The sequence below is a fragment of the Aquarana catesbeiana genome, linkage group LG04 (assembly GCF_042186555.1).
Source record: "Aquarana catesbeiana isolate 2022-GZ linkage group LG04, ASM4218655v1, whole genome shotgun sequence".
Lineage (NCBI taxonomy): Eukaryota > Metazoa > Chordata > Amphibia > Anura > Ranidae > Aquarana > Aquarana catesbeiana.
Genome location: NC_133327.1, coordinates 131,565,379 through 131,584,435, shown reverse-complemented (window position 1 = coordinate 131,584,435; position 19,057 = coordinate 131,565,379). Strand labels below are relative to the sequence as shown.

Sequence of the window (19,057 nt, the reverse complement as noted above, 5' to 3'; positions counted from 1 at the left end):
GTGAACCATGCAAACTATAATGCCACACCTTAGAGAAACCCTAGACAATTTTTGAATGTAATGGGAAGAGGTTTTTATTGCTGTTTGTGTCCCCACTGACCTCCCCTGATTTCTTGTTTCAGTGACAACAAAGGAAGTGAAGGGAATCTACCCGATGGGGACAGGAGTAACACTCTTACAAAAGTTCATTACTACTCTATAAAAAGTGATTTTATTAGTGTGTCATTGGAGAGATTTTCGCTTTTTCTGTCTATGTGACCACACAGGGTGTCCATGGAAATCTCCTCAGTGTTCCCACAGAGCTATTGTGCTTTCCCAGAGGGGGGGGTGGGGGCACAGGGAACCATCCCTACCAGGGGAACACAGAAATTGCTAGCGGCTATAGCTGCTGGCAGTAATCGCATGTAGTAATCCGACATGCTGGTTGTGTCCAAGTCAATCAATAGATCCACTTGGGTACAAAGAGCCTGCCTATAGATTCAAATCTAGGCTGGTCCCTGCTGAACTGGTCGAGTTTTGAACCATCTATGGTCGGCTTTAGTCTGCTAAAGCATTGTGTATCATGTAATAATTCATCAATGTAAGTATGCACATACAGTATCATACCCGATGGGCTGCTGGGGAAGCTAAAAACGATTGTAAAGGCCCATACACACGATCAGACTTTTTGACAACAAACATGCAAATTAGCTGTTTTAAGGCAACATCCGACCGTGTGTACGCTCCATCGGACAAACTTTTTCGGTTTTCATCGGACAAATGTTGGCTGTGCGTACAGACAAACTTGGCGGCAACAAAAGTCCGACGTTGGCAAGTCCGATCGTGTGTACACAAAACCATCGGACTGTAGTACAAAGTATAAACACGTATGCTCAGAACCAATGCAAAAGATCAGACAGATCAATACAGAAGTTGACCAAAGGGTGGCGCAGAGAATTGAATGTCCTCTTTTGAAATGTCATCAGTACATTGAAACGTCACTACGTTCGTGTTTGTTGCCTAAAAAGTCCTGCCTTTTGTATGCTTAACAAGTTCACGGCCAACGCCCTTTGTACAAAAATCCACGGGAAAGTTTGTATAAAGTCCTATCGTGTGTATGAGGCTTTAAAGTCAGCATTGCTACAGTGATAGCTGTGATCTTTTCAAGACCTGCTGGAATACTGTCCACAATGGGTCACTCTTTCAGCACTGCTGCCTTTTATAGAACTGCTTGTATTTTTTTAATGAATACTGGACAATGGACGAGGTGGAGAGGAGTGCAATCTCCACCTAGCCCAATCAGAGATTGTCCTGTATTCACTGAATATGAATGCAGTGCCAAGCAAGCAACCACCCATAGTTAGTGTGCACAGAGGAAGCCGCTTGCACAGAACCCAGAAATTGCAGCTATCACTGTATAAGTGCAGAATACTACAATGATTTTGAGCTTCCCCAGCAGCCTATCAAGTATGCAAAAAGCATACCTGTTGATTGCTATCTACCCATCGACCACGGGCAGACAATGGGTAGATCGTGAACACGTCAGTGCTTTGCCAGTCTTTTCCCTCAGGCTCCGCCGCTCTCATCTTCACAGCAGAGCAGAGAACAGGAGGCAGCACAGTTCTTGTCAGAGGGCGGGAGCGGGAGCTGCCCCAGTTAACCTTTCAAGTTTACCGCCCCTGCATCCTAGCAATCAATCACCAGCTTGTTAATATTAAAAGTTAACTCTGGCAGCTCTCACCCTCTGTCCAGAACTGTGATGCCTCTGATTCTCTACTCCACAGCTTGTATAACAGTGTATATTTGCTGTCCCCTCAAAATAACTCAACACACAGTCATTAATGTCTAAATGCTGGCAACAAAAGAGAGTACAACCCTAAGTGAAAATGTCCAAAATGGGCCCAAAGTGTCAATATTTTGTGGCCACCATTATTTTCCAGCACTGCCTTAACCCTCTTGGGCATGGAGTTCACCAGAGCTTCACAGGTTGCCACTGGAGGCCTCTTCTACTCCTCCATGATGACATCATGGAGTTGGTGGATGTTAGAGACCTTGCGCTCCTCCACCTTCCGTTTGAGGATGCCCCACAGATGCTCAATAGGGTTTAGTTCTGGAGACATGCTTGACCAGTCCATCACCTTTACACTCAGCGTCTTTAGCAAGGCAGTGGTCCTCTTGGAGTTGTGTTTAGGGTTGTTGTCATGTTGGAATACTGCCCTGCGGTCCAATCTCTGAAGGGAGGGGATCATGCTCTGCTTCAGTATGTCATAGTACATGTTGGCATTCATGGTTCCCTCAATGAACTGTAGCTCCCCAGTGACGGCAGCACTCATGCAGCCCCAGACCATGACACTCCCACCAGTGTTTTTATACACTTCTCTGTCAGCTACACTTCCTGTTTCCTTGAATCTCCTATATGCTGATTTTTTTCCTTTACTATACTACTTATCGCTTAAGTGAACTGTACTTTTTTCCTTCAGTTTACGCTTACTAATTTGCCTAACATATAATCTACGTGCCTCCATGATGGTAGACTTTAACAGTGCCCACTGATTACTGACTCCTGTCATTTTACTCCAACCTTTCAATGTATTTTTTAGAAATTCCCCCCATATCAGCAAAATTTGTCCTTTTGAAATCTAAAATGTTTGTTTTTGTAAATTATTTTACTTGTTATTTAAGCACTTGCAAACCACCCACCGTACATTTACTGCGGCAGGGCGCCCTCTCTGTGCTAAATCACATACTTAATACGTGATCTGACACTACCGGGCCCATTCCGCTAGTCAAAGCGCCTCCCTTTGAGTAAGCACAGGCTAGGCACACAGTTAACCCTTTGATCTCCCCTGATGTTAACCCCTTAACTGTCAGTGTCATTAGTACAGTGACAGTGCATATTTGTTAGCACTGATCACTGTATAAGTGTCACTGGTCCCCAAATAATGTCAGGTGTCCAATTTGTCCTCCGCAATATCGCAGTCCCCTCCCGCCGCTGCCTCTCTCGGGCTCTCTGGTCCCATCGCGGAGGCCGGAAGCCATGCGGCTGGCGGCGATGGCTGCCCTGTACAGAGGAAGAGGAACTGACGTTGTTCCCCTCTCTCTGTAACCATGGAAACCGGGAGTGACTAGTAGTTCATCACTTTCGGTTCAGCCCCTTTGTTTACCTTGCCAGCGGCAGCCATGTAAGTACCCAGTGAGACCGATCTGTGTCTGATCGGCTACATGGGAGGCCAGAGGAGAGATTTGGGATCTAACAGACCCCAAATCTCTCCATAATGAGGACCTGTCACGGCCCATGCTATCACAAGGGATGTTGTTTATCCCTTGTGATAGCAATAAAGTAAAAAAAAAAAAAAAGTTTTGTATAAAATAAATATATAAAAAAAAAAAATTTAAGCGCGGCCGTCCCACCGTGGCTATGTGCAAACGTGAACGGATATGTTACTCCCGCAAGCATATGTAAACAGCGAGCGAACCACACATGTGAGGTTTTGTCGCAAACATCAGAGCGAGAGCAATAATTCTAGCACCAGACCTCCTGTGCAACTCTAAATTAGTAACATGTAAAGGCGTTTAAAGTGTTGCCTGTGGAGAATTTTAAGCACTGTAGTTTTCCACCATTCCACACGCAGGCACAACTTTAAAGCGTGACATGTTAGGTATCTATTTACTCAGCGTAACATCATCTTTCAGATTATACATATATTTTTTTCCCTAAAAAAACTGCATTTGAAAAACCACTGCGCAAATAACGCGTGACATAAAAAATTGCAACACCCACCATTTTATTCTACAGGGGCTCTGCTAAAAAAAAAATATATATAATATATATAATATATATATATATATATATATATATATATATATATATATATATATATATATATATATATATATATATATATATATATATATATATATATATATATATATATATATATATATATATATATAAAATGTTTGAGGGTTCTAAGTAATTTTCTAGTAAAAGAAAGTAGATTTTTACATGTAGGAGCGAAGTGTCAGAAATAGCCTGCATGGGAATTGGTTAATATCAAACCAAAGACATTGGTGATCACTGGAACCCAAATTTTCTCCCACTTCAACATCAGACAATCATTTCCCATTTGTCAGTACTAGGTTTAGAATATGATCACCTTGCGTTGGGCTTTTTACTGACTGTTTCAGAGAAACCCAATTAATTCAGGGGTACAATGAACCTAAAAAACAGTTTTGGTCTTTTTGTTAATTATGTTGGGGTTTGATTTGCTATCAGGTTTGATATATATAAGATTTAGCACAGCTCTTCTACACTATTTTATATTTCCAAGACCAAATTTGAGTTCTTGTTGTAAAGGCTTTTAATTGGTAATTTTTAATCCTTGCCATTACATATTTTCATGATTGAATTTATTATACATGCATTTAGATTCTTCCTCTAGTTTCTGTATGCTGCACACACATATCCAGTTGTATAGTCTGCTAAGTTTAGATGAAATTGTACTGCAATCTAAACCTTTGTGGCCTTGGTGACTTTATTTTCAATTTATTCATAAAATTTGGGTGTGGTTTGTAAAGGAGACAAACGCAACTGATATTGGCTTCTGTAAAACAAGTACTAAACAGGGACACCCAGGAACAGTCCTAGCAGGTTTATCCTGCACTTTTTTTTCAGCAGAGCAACAGTTTATGCAGAAGGGCTTTGTACAGCAAGCCCATAACATAAAACAAAACATCTGCTTGTCCCAGCCACTAACTAAATTTAGGTCAGTTCCTGACTAACAGGGTGTTCCATAATGGGATCAGGCAGATATTGGGAGCTGCTTGAACATCAGTTAGTGCAAACCCTGTGGACAGCTGGGAATAATTTAGGACTGAACAACAGATAAGTGAACCTGGGACTGAAGGCTTTATCCTAGCCAAAGTTCGACAAAGCCTTTTGGGCTCCATGACCCAGACCAAAACATGAGATCTGAGAAAACAAAAATTTTGTTCACTCCATATCAGAAACAAACCCTGGAGCCCCTTATCATATGTGGATGAAAAAACGTAATGTCACTAAACACAAAACTATCAGTACATGCTATGCTGTTTTACATGCTGTTCATACTCACTCACTCACTCTGAGATTTGTTTTCTATATTCTGCAAAAAACCTGGTTGATTCTGCTGTTCTCTATCTCCTCCATCTGTCCAAGTCCCCAATACAACTAGGGATTTTGCATAGCAGTGTTGGAAGCTCTGCACATGCTTAGTTTTCAGTGAGTTTTTATGCAGAGCATTTCCTCCCTATCACATCTGAGCAGCCCACGTGATTATAGAGTCACACATGTGGGTTTATACACAGTGGTATGACAGCCCACTACCTCCCATCCTCCTCTATGTCCACTAACCGGCTTAGAACAGTGGGGGAGGATATTACATGTAGATTGATGGAGGCTTTGCTTCCCTCTTATTCAAAGACACAGGCTGGAGGGGCGTGACACAGCCTGTGACTGGCAGAAATCTGCCCACACCAGATATTGCCCAAAAATAATAAAGATTTGATTTCAAATATATATTTTTATGTAATTTAAAGCAGTTTATTGATATTAATTATTTATTTATACTCTGTATTCCAAAGGCTGTTTTTTTTTTGAACATGTGACCAGCAGCGCTGGACTAGAAGCTCCCCCTGCCACTGTTTCCCTACAGACAGGCTGGGAAAGATCTGGGTCATGTGACAGCTGTATATCAATTAGGAAAAGAGGTACTTTTTTTTTTAATAATTATTTTACAGTGACAAAAAGAGAAGGGACAATGTAAATTAAACACTTTGTGTTTAGTATCACTTTAAGTGACACATATACACTGTCGGCAATCCTGCTAGCCTGTGTCTAACAAATTCCATCAAACAGCAAAACTCCTAATTAGATCTAAGTTGATCATCAAATGATCAATTTTCTTATTTCAGTTTTTTAATTTAAAGAATATTTATACAATTTATTCATAGTAGGTCTGCATAGCAGCGACATCATTTTCAGAAGAAGTCAGCAATGTCGGTCTCTATATTCTTTTGGCACAGGTTTTATTTAAGGCCTTTGGAGATTGTATTGCTGTCTCAGAAGAATGTTAGACTAGAGATATGGCATAGCACAGTACAATTACAGTTTTATTTATACTGCACAGATTTAGTGAAACTTTTTTGTTATATGCTAGAAACAGGTTAATAAGTAAAGATGTATCTACATGCTTCAGCAGACTAAACCATTTTTCCTGTTTGTTCCTTTACAGAGTCTTATGCTTAGATCAGAATGTGCACTTCAGAAGACATAGCAGACAGTCTTCACGGAGAGAGCCTTCTCTGTAGTCTAAATGAACAGCGTATGCAAGGTTTCTTGTGTGACGTTACCATTGTGGTCGAAGATACTAAATTCAAAGCACACAGAAATATACTGGCAGCCTCCAGCCTGTACTTTAGAAACCATTTTCGGAGCCAGAGCATATTAATCCAGGGACATGTCTTGGAGCTCAATGACTTGAAAGCAGACACATTTACTGAGATTTTGAACTTTATATACAGCTCAAAGATTGCTGTGAAGAAAAAGGAGACCCTGACTGATCTTGTAGATGCTGGTAAAAAGCTAGGCATAACCTTTTTAGAAAACATTAAAGCTTCCAAAAAGTCTACTGCAGTTGCTTGCTCAACTGAACCTGAAGGAAATGCGCCACCTGCATTTTATCGAGGAGAAAACGGACTGAAATCAGAGAGTGTGGACAAAAAGGGAGATGACCCGGCTATTGCTAATGGACCAAGAATCACCAATGCCTTTTCTATTTTGGAAACTGAAGTTAATGGCTTTTCTCCTCTTGATCTAAGAGCAAATTTTAAAAAGAGCACAGGCCCAGCTGAAGAGGTGCATAGTGGTGGTAACTGTGAGAATGGTGTCTGTAATGATGGAGAGCCAGTAAACACGTTGGCTGAGCACTCCTATGCAGTGTCTTCTGGTGATGCATCATACAAAAGAGACTCTGTATTTGACCATGGCAATAAAGGTAACCATACAAGGGATCAGGAATGCACAACTCCTGGTACAGTTACTACCAGCCAGGAAACCAAGTCAGCCAACAGCATGCCGGTGTTAGAACCTCAGTGTGTTAACCCACAAGCAATCATTCAGACTTGTACCTCTAATAGTGTGAGTTGCTCTTCTGAGCAAACCGCCAACCAAACTGAATTCTACAGCCAAAGGGAAGATGAAAGCACCTTACCACAACTTCCCCCTGGTAACCCAACTGCCACCCAGTCTTTCTGTGATGCTGGTCTATATCCTCTTCCTAAAAAGCACCATGTGACTTTACACTGCAAAAACTGCAGCAAAGAATTTGCACACTTTAAACGCCTACAGCGGCATGAACAAATCTGTTTTAAGGTTGTGCACATGGACAGAGATTTGAGGATACCCAACAATCTTTCACAAGGTGCCTCAACAGAGAACTACTGCACTCCCACAGAATCTACAACTAACCAGAATGCTCTGACAAATGGCTCCTCATCTGCAACAGACCACTTTGTTAAAATAGTAGATGATAAAATATTTTATGTCTGCATTGTATGCAAAAGAAATTATTTAACTCTATCCAGTCTTCGACGGCATTCAAATGTCCACTCATGGAGGAAGTCATACCCTTGCCATTATTGCAACAAGGTATTTGCCTTAGCTGAATATAGAACCAAACATGAAATCTGGCACACCGGGGACCGAAGATATCAGTGCATATTTTGCCTAGAAACATTCATGACTTATTACATCCTTAAAAATCATCAGAAATCTTCCCATGGCATTGACCCAAGATTGGGGGTGGGAAGTAAAGCAAACAGGGGCCTCAAGCCCAGCATCTATCCTTACAAACTATATAGACTTTTACCCATGAAGTGTAAAAGACCTCCACTGAAAACCCCTAGAACAGCTTCAGCAGCACACTTTCAAGTGCAAAATTCCTTTACCACACCCACAGCTGTTCAGAATGCTCTCAATTCACAACCATTCTCTTTGAACAGCCAGGAGCCATTTTCTAGCACATTAGATGCTCCATCACAGAATGTGACAAATTCAACTACGACCCAGGAGACTTGGCCTTTTGATATAACACAATCTGACAAAAACATAAATGTCTTGACTGTTGGTAAAGTTAATTCTCCTTCACATGTTTCAGCCTTAACATTGAAGCAGAGTGGCAGTGCACCTGGTCCACAATTGAATGAAAATAAGAATATTCCATCTGTTATTAATGCTAGTAATTCTGCACCCTCAGTGATCATGCATAGCAGCAGAGTTTCCTCTGTGATAATGCATGGTAATGCAATAACTGGTACACCAGCTGTGAATGGGACAGGGTGGAATCCCAGCCGAACCATTGTTTCACCAGAAAAAGATACCAGCCAAGAAAATAATACCGAAGCAACCAAGTCAAATACAGAGGTGCAATCCCCCATAGGGTACAAAAATGGTGATGCTCATCAGGATGAGCGGGAATTATCTCTTCCTGCACCTTCATCTAAAAATAATAAAAGTGTTATTCGTGAAGGGAATAAAACAGAAACATACATAGCCAAACCAGCCCTACCTGGAACTCTTGTCAATAGTGGAATTGCTCCTCTTTGCCAAATCACAGTAAAAATTGGAAGTGAAGCTTTGGTGAAAAGGCAAATCTCCGGTTCATCTCTGTTCTTTAGGAAGAGTGGAAGACCAAAACATGCAGAGCCTGAGAAAGCATGGCTGGATTCAGATGATGACAAGAAAGAAAGATGCTCCATTCGACTTCGGAGATCAGATCTCCAAATGGAGGAGATGTGTGATGATGCTAGTGACCAAGATGTATCTGACAAACCATGGAGACCTTACTACAACTATAAGCCCAAAAAGAAATCAAAGCACTTTAAGAAATTCAGGAAATTGAAGAAAAGGAAAAAACACAGTAGACCCAGACCTACTGACGAGAATGTAAGTGAAGTTGACACAAAGTCATCTGGAGAGGCCATTGACGAAAATACAAATGGTGCAGAAGACTCTCCAGAAACATTTGATTTTGAATGTACCCCCGAAAAATCAGTTGAACAGGAAAAGACATCTGAACAAGAGGAGGAGGATGAGCAAGGAATGGTTGCTACACGGTGGCAGATGGACACTAAGGCTTCCTTTTGTGAGCTGTGTCAAAAATCCTTTAGGAATCCTTCAACACTGAAGGTTCACATGCGTTGTCATACTGGAGAGAAACCTTACTCATGCAAGGTATGTGGAAAATGCTTCTCCTTTCCTGGGAACTTAAGCAAGCATGAACGTATCCATCAGGTTGGGAAAAACTTCACGTGTCAATATTGCAAAAAGACATTTTTGTTGCATAAAACTTTGAAAAAACATGAGAGGATTCACACTGGAGAAAAAATGTATGACTGTAAGTTCTGCTCACAGCAATTTCTCTACCTTACTTCAAGAAATAATCATGAACAAAAACATTTAGAAGAGCAGAGCGAAAAGGGGTTTGTTTGTGTGCAGTGTTCCAAAGTTTGCAAGACTGCTGCCGCCCTTGTGATGCACCAAAAGAAACACTATTTCAGGGGACTAAAGCATAGGGAGCGAAAAGACTTACAACCATCTGCTGCAGAAATATGCACCTGGGATGGTGCTGCAAATAGCATTTGTAATGATCCTAAAACAACCGGAGAAAGAAAATCTGTAAGCATGCCTGAAAGTTTCCCTCCTACCTTTGATGACTGTGAGGCTCCACTGTTGTCTTACAGCAGTGGTGTTACAGAGGTCATACCCCAGAATGATTGCACTCCAAGCCCTGTAGAGAATGTAAGTGCCATTGGGGAAACTGACTCTAGTCATTTCATGACTCCACCTCCACTACCGCCTGTTGCATTACACAGCAGCGTCCTAATGGAGGTTCCCAAAGGCTGGAAGCATTGGAAAGCAAGGCACTATAACCTGGAGGAAAATTTGAACTCTGATCACTCTTCCTTAAAAGAGAGCACTAAGACTTTCACAGAATTAAAGACGATGACAAGTTTTGATAACCCATTTGTCCCATAGATGATTGTGGTGAAACATTTTAAAACAAAAAATCACAAGCTATTTTTTGTTCAGTAACTCTTTTGTTGCTAACGGACAGTTACAGGCCCATAGCAGCATACATGGTTTAAAGGACCAAGTTAATCTAAAACAAGAGTTTATGTATAGAAAGTGTACTAATAGCATTCATAAATATATATGTGCAAAAATGTGTAAAAGTTCACAAATCTGTACAGAAATTAAGATCTTTGATCCCCTTGAGGCTGCAATTTGAAGATAAAGCATGTTATGCCATGACAGTGTTCTTCAACCTGTTTACTAGACATGAAATATTTTCTGTATAGCAAAATATCATGATACCACTTTCATCTAAGATATTTGAAACTCTTATTAGCTCCACATTTTTCCATATTTATTAGTGAATGTTATTAAAACACTTTTATATAAAAGAGCTAGTACATTTTAGTTTATTGGCCCTTTAATAAAACGTCAAGTGTTCATAAGTGTTAGTTTCCCTGAGCTGTACATCTTTGCACTAGTTCTATGTATAAATGTCAGCTTATTCCATGTGTTCTTGCTAGCAGTTAGCCGGGCAACATGTTCTGTACAGTTTGTAGTACAATATAAGTTTGTTAAAGTGGCAGTCACTTATTGCGCTTACGAGGGGACCCACATAAACAAGAGATTCCCTTCCCTCCTTTTGAAGTGTACTTTGTTCTTAAGATGTTTGCTAAAATCCATAATAAAAAAGAAATTAAATATCAGTGTCATATAGCACTCCTCAGCATTGATTACACAAGTACTTCTTGACCGTCCATGCTCACTTATATATTTTAATGCTTAATGAGGGTATTTTTGTGTGGACTGCTTCTTTAAATGCTATATATTATACTACACACAGAAAGCACTGTACAGCATTATATACTGTAATTATTGTGTTATTTAGGAAACAGCTCATTGCAGCCAGGGACAAAAGAAAGAATTATGTCTTGTACAACTGAACAGTTTATAACACATAGTGAATTATATTGTTAACACAATTAAACAAAATATCATTTGTGAATTGCCAGTTCAAAAAATAACAAACATTATGTGACGTTAATATTGGATATTAAAGCAAATAGATTATAACTGTAAAAAAAAAGAAAAAATGAACAGTAATTTTGTCTATGCAACCAAAGGATGTTTTTACTTTTTATATAATTAAAAACAGGATTTCTGTTTTAGAAGGTAATCTTCCATAAGCTTTTGGCAGGTCCATGTAGTATCATATAGGGGTCTCCACCTTGCAACTTCCTGGAAACTGGTATTTGGAGTTTTACCTGGGAGTCATCTGCCAGTGAAATCTAGGATTGCAAAACACTTATTCTGGTACAATAGTACTCTTTGAGCGCAATTTCATCTGACTGTGGGACACAAAGTAATGTAAATAAAACCAAGAAGAATGTCCATACAATGCTTACCTAAGGTTTGTGGTAGGGTCAGACCCCTATATGTTATTGCTAAGGATGGTCAGTAGTAGATGGTAGATTTCTATTTTGAATTCAATCCAATCTAGCAACTGATATATCTGTAAGTTTTGCTTCATATTTTTGTTATGAATAATATGCTCCATGTGTTGCTGGTGAGGGTATATGCAGACTAGAGCTTGGGTTGTAATTCCTAAAGCTCTGAGTTGCATTTGTATTTGATGTGCAATCACAAGGCTTGAAGTTACTGTAAAGATTATATGGTGATTACCAAATACACATGATTTTCTAACTTGTCAATGCTTCCAAAGAAAACTTTCCATACAGAAAGATATTGGCAATCACCAATCACAATTAATTCTATCTATTGTGGCTTCCTGCAGCTGCTTGATGATCTTATGGCAAAGCGCATCTGACATGGTACCCTAAAGCTGATTTGTTTCTACACTTAAAGTGAACTTGTGTTCACTTTAACATTCTAAACTGTTACCATATATGTGCAGTAGACACCTAGATGTACCAATATACAGTGGAGAAAATACTTATTTGATCCCCTGCAGATTTTGTAAGTTTGCCCACTTACAAAGAAATGAAGGGTCTATAATTTTTTATCATAGGTGTATTTTAAATGATAGAGATAGAATATCAACCACAAATCCAGAAAAAACACATGATACAAATGTTATAGATTGAGGTGTAGTTCAGTGAGTAAAATAAGTATTTGATCCTCTTCCAACCAACAATAATTCTGGCTCCCACAGACTGGCTACATTATGTGCTCATGTGGTACATAGGTTATTCCTGTCAATTTAGGAAGGTGCTCCTAACGACAACTCATTATGTGTATAAAAGACACCTGTCCACTGGATCTCTTTCTTCCATTCAAATCTCACCATTATGGGCAAGACCACAGAGCTGTCATAGGATGTCAGGGACAAGATTGTAGACATGCACAAGGCTGGAATGGACTACAAGACCATCAACAAGAAGCTTAGTGAGAAGGAGACAACTGTTGGAGCGATTATTCAAAAATGGAAGAAATGCAAAATGACCATCAATCGCCCTCAGTCTGGAGCTCCATCCAAGATTTCGCCTGGTGGGGTAAGGATGATCATGAGAAAAGTGAGGGATCAGCCCGAAACTACATGGGAGGAGTTTGTAAATTATCTCAAGGCAGTTGGGACCACAGTCACCAAACAAACCATTCGTAACACAATACGCCTCCATGCATTGAAATCCTGCAGTGCCCGCAAGGTCCCCCTCCTCCAGAAGGCACATGTACAGGCCCATCTGAAGTTTGCCAATGAACATCCAAATGATTCAGAGAAGGATTGGGAGAAAGTGCTGTGGTCAGATGAGACGAAAATTGATCTCTTTGGCATTGACTCGACTTGCCGTGTTTGGAGGAAGAAAAATGTTGACTATGATCCTAAGAACACCATTCAAGCACAGAGGTGAAAACATTATGATTTGGGCTGTTTCTCTGCTAAAGGTACAGGCCGACTTTGCTGCATTGAGGGGCCAATGGACAGGGCCATGTATCTTCCCTCAGCCAGAACACTGAAGATGGGTCATGGATGGGTCTCAGAATGATAAAAACATACCGCCAAGGCAACAAAGGAGTGGCTCAAGAAGAAGCAGATTAAGGTCATGGAGTGGCCTAGCCAGTCTCCAGACCTTAATCCTATAGAACATTTATGGAGGGAGCTGAAACTTTGAGTTGCCAAGTGATAGCCAAGAAACCTTAAGGATTTAGAGAAGATCTGTGAAGAAGAGTGGATCAAAATCCCTCCTGAGATGTGTGCAAACCTGGTCACCAACTACAAGAAACGGCTTACCTCTGTGCTTGCTAACAAGGGTTTCTCCACCAAGTACTAAGTCATGTTTTGCTTGGAATCAAATACTTATTTTACACACTGAACTGCAACTCAATTTATAATGTTTGTATCGTGTTTTTTTCAGGATTTCTGGTTGATATTCTGTCTCTATTATTTAAAATACACCAAAGATAAATATTATAGACCCGTCATTTCTTGGTAAGTGGACAAACTTACAAAATCTGCAGGGGATCAAATAATTATTTTACCCAGTGTATGGCTCAAGCTTCCCAAAGAGCCCAAAAACCTTGGAGCTCTAATATGGAAATTTCTGCAAGCTTGGTAGGGGGCAGTCCTTAGCTCTAGACCGCAATAGCTGGTTTATTTGCATGATGAGTGCCTTGGTTTTCTGGTCTCCCTGTGTCTATATGGTATCTGACTTTTCATGCAGACACTTATAGATATCGTTTGTACATCTCTGATGACAGTTTAGAATGATCCATTCCTTTAAATATAATTTTGGTGCCTTTATATTGGGTTTCTCTACAGAAATATTTTGGATCCCTTTTAGCTCAAAAGTGGCTAGTCCCTACAGGGATATCTGCAATATACTTAATATACAAATTTGGACTTTTAGCTAAAAGTTAATGGTATGTTCACCTACTCATGGTTGGCCTAACCCTCTGACCTGGGAGCATGTCTGTATAGTGCTGGTTTGTACAACTATGCTGATCTCATCTTTTGTGACCCTTCTGAGGTCATTCAAAAATACAAAACATGAGCATTTATGTAATGTGCTGGACACGATTGACACACTGGCACTTTCATCAGAATGCCATACTTGAGAAAAGTTGTCAGTACCCAATGTTGAGATACACGAGTCTCGGGGAGAAGGATGGGAAAATAATTTTGCACAGGTGAGCCACTATTAGAATACATATTTTATATCTGGTAGTGGTTTTGCTCAATTCTGGTTCACTTTAATTATATGGCGGAATTTATGGTTTAGGGATTTCTTGATTTCTTGGGTTGGCCTTTTTCTTAAAAAACCTTTTTGTGTTAAAATCATGTAAAAAATAGACAAACAGCCAAATTACAGTTTCAGTGTAGTTAGATTTTTTTATTTAAATAACTTTGTTGATAAGCTCCATAAAAAATTCTGAAAATCTTTGAACTCGACTTGTTGATTTTTTGTTTTTCATTTTGCTACAATACAAGCTGTTGTCAGTTCTTTAACTTTTTTGTTTTTAAAACCATATCTTTAGAGTGAAATACGCTGTAGATAGTTTCCACATATGCAATAAATTAAGTATCTTTTGACCAAGAACCAGTTAATTCCTATTAACCACTATGGAGAAATATTGTTACAAAAGTGCATTATTGAAATTGCAGAGAGGTGATAGCAGTATAGACATATATATATATATATATATATATATATATATATATATATATATATATATATATATATATATATATATATATATATATTTAACTACAAAATGTTTTTATTGGTCTGTTATTATTTTGTTCAGATCTTCTTCCTTCATTTTGTTCTGATATGTTATGTTTGTCATATAAAGACTTAATAGTAAGAACATTTGTGGAATATCTTAAAAAGTTGGTGTGTTGTGTCTGTTTTTAATTTTGTGAATTGCTAAAATGGATGAAGGGTTTTAATTTTTTCAGAAAGAAATACAACGCATAACAAGTAATCATTTTCTCAGGGTTGAAATGGTTTGGGCCTGTTCACTCCAGCAAGACCCACTGAAAGAGTGGCCATTGGTGTGCGCTGTGAGACAGTGCCAATGTGCCAATCCCAGCACATCAAATTGTTTACTTTTTTCACAGAACTTTATTGAAATGTCACAGCGGATTTGCAATGCAGTAGTTCTCAATGCATCCTGCTGCACTGAAAAAGAGTAGTGCATGCAGTAATTTTTCTAAGCTCACACCACAGCAACGCTGTGGTGTAAACTTGTACCATCTAAAACAAGGTATTTGGCCTTGTCTGTGCATTGGGGTCACACTGGAGATAGCTGCATCTGGTGTGAGTGGACTTTTTTTTTTTAACTTTTTAAAAATGTTTATTTTATCATCTTGACACTTCAGATGAACCAGTTTCATCCTTTTTGAAATGTCCATTCTGATAAAAAAACTTGCAGCATTTACCTCTTAGAAGACGAAGACAAATCCCGATTTAAAGAAATCTGCATTGATACCTGTTTAGTGTTGCAAGAAGATGCCAGCTCCAAGACATGATTGGACCAACTTCTGCCTAATAATAAATCTGTTAAGTTACAGGCAGCACAAGCACACAAATTCCAGCATTTCATTGTTCTTTGTCATGTAGTTCTAACCCACTATAAACAAGGTTTTAGGAGGCAAAGCAACTACAAATTTCATCTATGAGGCGTTTCCAACGATATGAACTTGCATCAAAGTACCATCGGGATAGACCTCAAAGTGAGCGGACTTTAAACTGCATTTGATATCACATCATGTTATGCTACCCTCACTGTGTGGTTCAGGTGCTCAAGCAAATTCAGCATAATCATGTTTATAGTCATACCATTGTCCTTTGCATAAGGACTATTTATTAAAAACATATTCACACAATCCCAAATTTTAGACCTTAAAGAAGAACTCCAGCTTTTCCTCCCAAAAACAATGCCTTGTGCATGTAAAGGAATCACAACCCCACTGTCAGTTTATGTGTAACTTACCCCCTTTAGCTGTAAATAGCAGGTTTCTGTGTCTGTGATGTCACTCCTCCTCCTGGATGAATTTCAAAGTTCTCCGACTTCCTGTTTTTTTCCTTTTCCCGTCCTTATACTACATGGCCCATGATCCTTTGGGCCTCTGTGGTTTCAGGGTGGGCTGTGGTAGTCACTTGTACCAGTTCTAGGAGTTGATGTGGGTGGGTTCTATGGTTACTGTGTTTTCTGGGCCTTCATGTGGGTGGTGAAAGGTGTAATTGTGTCATACCTTCTCTTGTGTCATTCCTGACTTGCAGCATGACAAAGATTAATGGCTTACTGCAAGACTACAGAGGAATAGGGGGGAGGTTATATGTAAATGAGCCATATGTAAATGAGTCACTTCACAGAGAGAAGGGCTCTGGGAAGGCAGGATCTGAGGGACGGGACTCTACCTGTTCACACTGGTCGGCATATTTAACTGGGCAGGACTGAATTCTTATTGTGATCCATTCAATCCTGCCCAACAGTTCGCTTTCAGAACAGGCTGTGTATGAAGGGGTTTCCTTCTTGAATAACACTGTGATCTGTGAGGCAGGAGGCTTGGACTCTTCCTGTAGGTGTGACTGGATGGGATTGAATGCTAATTAGGATGTATTCCATGCCATCCCATCTACCATCAGATGTGAGGAAAATTACATAATTTGCAGAGCCTGAAAGACTACAAAGGGGAGTGGCTGTGGAAGGGACACAGTCTATCAGCAGGATATACAGAGTGTCACATGATACAAAGCTACAACTAAACCCAGAATATCAGGGGATCTGCAGACACTAGAGCTATGTGGTACAGAGGTATGATATATGCTGGGATTGATCATTCCATTCAGTTCTAGTGAAAAGAAAGTTGGAGTTCAGCTTTAAAGTAGAATTACATTTTCATATACCCCTCTCCCTTAGTTCCCCAGCAAAGTCTCTCAAACACCTGTTGAACTTACCACTGAAGTCCACTTCATGCAGCTTTTTGTAATGGAGGGACAAGGCTGCTTAACTGTTACTGAATTTAAAGCAGTATAATCCCTTATCTAGACTGTGGCTGCTTGCATCACAGTGGGATGATATTTCTGATTCACAAGCTTGCAGTTTGCCAGTTAGCAACTGGCTACACCTAGCCCTGCCCACCCACTGCCTTCTGGATTGGCATTATTCTGGATTCTGCAGCATAATCACCATTTGCAAGATTAACAGCTAAGTGTTTGTGGTCTTTAATACAATTAGTTACATGTTAAAGAGGACCTTCAGCCTGTTTTGAAAAAAATTAAAAGTCAGCCGCTACAAGTACTGTAGTGGCTGACTTTTAATAAAAGGACACTAACTGTCCAAGGATCCAGTGTTGTCCTCACCTGGGCCGGTTCTTTGCCGTTCTTCAAGTCTTTCCACTGGGAATGTGCGAGCCATGTTGTGCTGTGTGAATCATAGGACCCGTGACGTGTCCCAAGATTTTGCGGCCGGGAGCAAGTACTTACCAAAACTAAGTACCCCACTCCACACAAAAAAAATGTCCAAAAGTGTTGGGGGGGGAGCACATAAAGAGGGACTTCCTTTTTGGGGTGGAGTTCTGCTTTAAGATGCACTGTATGTTATGTCCTCCTTCTTCCGCAATCCCTTATACAGACTACACAATGGACCTATTTTTACTGTGATCTGTGCACAAAACTTGAATAAAAATAGGTCATGCAGTCTATTGTAAATGTCTGCATTCCAGGCTGCAGCTGCACCACACAGTGACCACACCACAGATATCTAGTTTTGAACCTTATTAGAGTAAATACAGACAGTCATGCAAAAAATTAGGTATTATAGGTACTAGTTACAGCACAGCTAAGCATGTTCACACCCTGTATTTGAGTTATATCTATTAGAAACATTTAATTAGGGCAGGGAGGAACACATTAAAGTTTTTATACAGTGGGGAGAATAATTATTTGATCCCCTGCAGATTTTGTATGTTTGCCTCCTTACAAAGAAATTAAGGGTCTATGTCATAGGTGCTTGACTGTAGGCATGGTGTTCTTAGGGTCATGGTCAGCGTTTTTCTTCCTCCAAACACGGCAAGTGCCCCTCCTCGAGAAGGTACATGTACAGTCATGTCAATGAACATTTAAATGATTTAGAGAAGGATTGGGAGAAACTACTGTGGTCAGATGAGACCAAAATTAAGTTATTTGGTATTAACTCGACTCGCCGTGTTTGGAGAAAGAAAAATGCTGACATGGTCAACCAGGGAGGTGGAAACATGATGCTTTGGGGCTGTTTCTCTGCTAAAGGTACAGGCTGACTTTGCCGCACTGAGGGGCCAATGGGCGGGGCCATGTATTGTAAAATGTTGGATGAGAACCTTCTTCCCTCAGCTACAACACTGAAGATGGGTCATGGATGGGTCTTCCAGCATGACAATGACCCAAAACACCACCAAGGCAACAAAGGAGTGGCTCAAGAAGAAGCACATTAAGGTCATGAAGTGGCGTAGCCAGTCTCCAGACCTTAATCCTATAGAAAATTTTTGGAGGGACCTAAAACTTCGAGTACTGAGCGACAGCCAAGAAACCTTAGGGATTTAGAGAAGATCTGTAAAAAAGAGTGGACCAAAATCTCTCCTGAGATGTGTGCAAACCTGGTAACCAACTACAAGAAATGTCTTACCTCTGTGCTTGCCGCATTATTTTTTACTTTTTGCTATAATAAATATCCCCAAAAAATATATAAAAAAAACATTTTTTCCTCAGTTTAGGCCGATACGAATTCTTCTACATATTTTTGGTAAAAAAAAATCGCAATAAGCATTTATTGATTGGTTTGCGCAAAAGTTATAGCATCTACAAAATAGGTAGATAGTTTTATGGCATTCTTATTAATAATTTTTTTACTAGTAATGGTGGCGATGAGCGATTTTTATTGTGGCTGCGACTTTATGGCGGACAGATCGGTAACTTTTGGCGCTATTTTGGGACCATTCACATTTATACAGGGATCAGTGTGTCA

At 39.8% G+C, this 19,057-nt stretch overlaps 1 protein-coding gene and 1 non-coding gene across 7 annotated transcripts in view; one reads left to right on the top strand and one right to left on the bottom strand.

Annotated features, from left to right (window-relative positions):
- The window catches only part of ZBTB38 (zinc finger and BTB domain containing 38), a 60,126-nt gene extending 45,328 nt beyond the window's left edge, over nt 1-14,798 (top strand). For 5 of the 6 annotated variants that reach the window (XM_073625645.1, XM_073625647.1, XM_073625643.1 and 2 more), the window contains exon 2: nt 6,252-14,798. In XM_073625645.1, the coding sequence (XP_073481746.1) occupies nt 6,272-10,054 (3,783 nt within the window). In that variant the 5' untranslated portion in view covers nt 6,252-6,271 and the 3' untranslated portion in view covers nt 10,055-14,798. Of the gene's footprint in view, nt 1-5,707; nt 5,728-6,251 lie in introns of those variants that run through there. The other variant, XM_073625648.1, reaches the window with a different exon arrangement.
- An 861-nt stretch (nt 14,799-15,659) lies between these two features.
- LOC141142070 (small nucleolar RNA SNORA18) lies at nt 15,660-15,785 on the bottom strand. Its single transcript, XR_012244315.1, has one exon. It is a non-coding gene; the product is annotated as a small nucleolar RNA SNORA18 (small nucleolar RNA).
- Between the last annotated feature and the right edge of the window lie 3,272 nt (nt 15,786-19,057).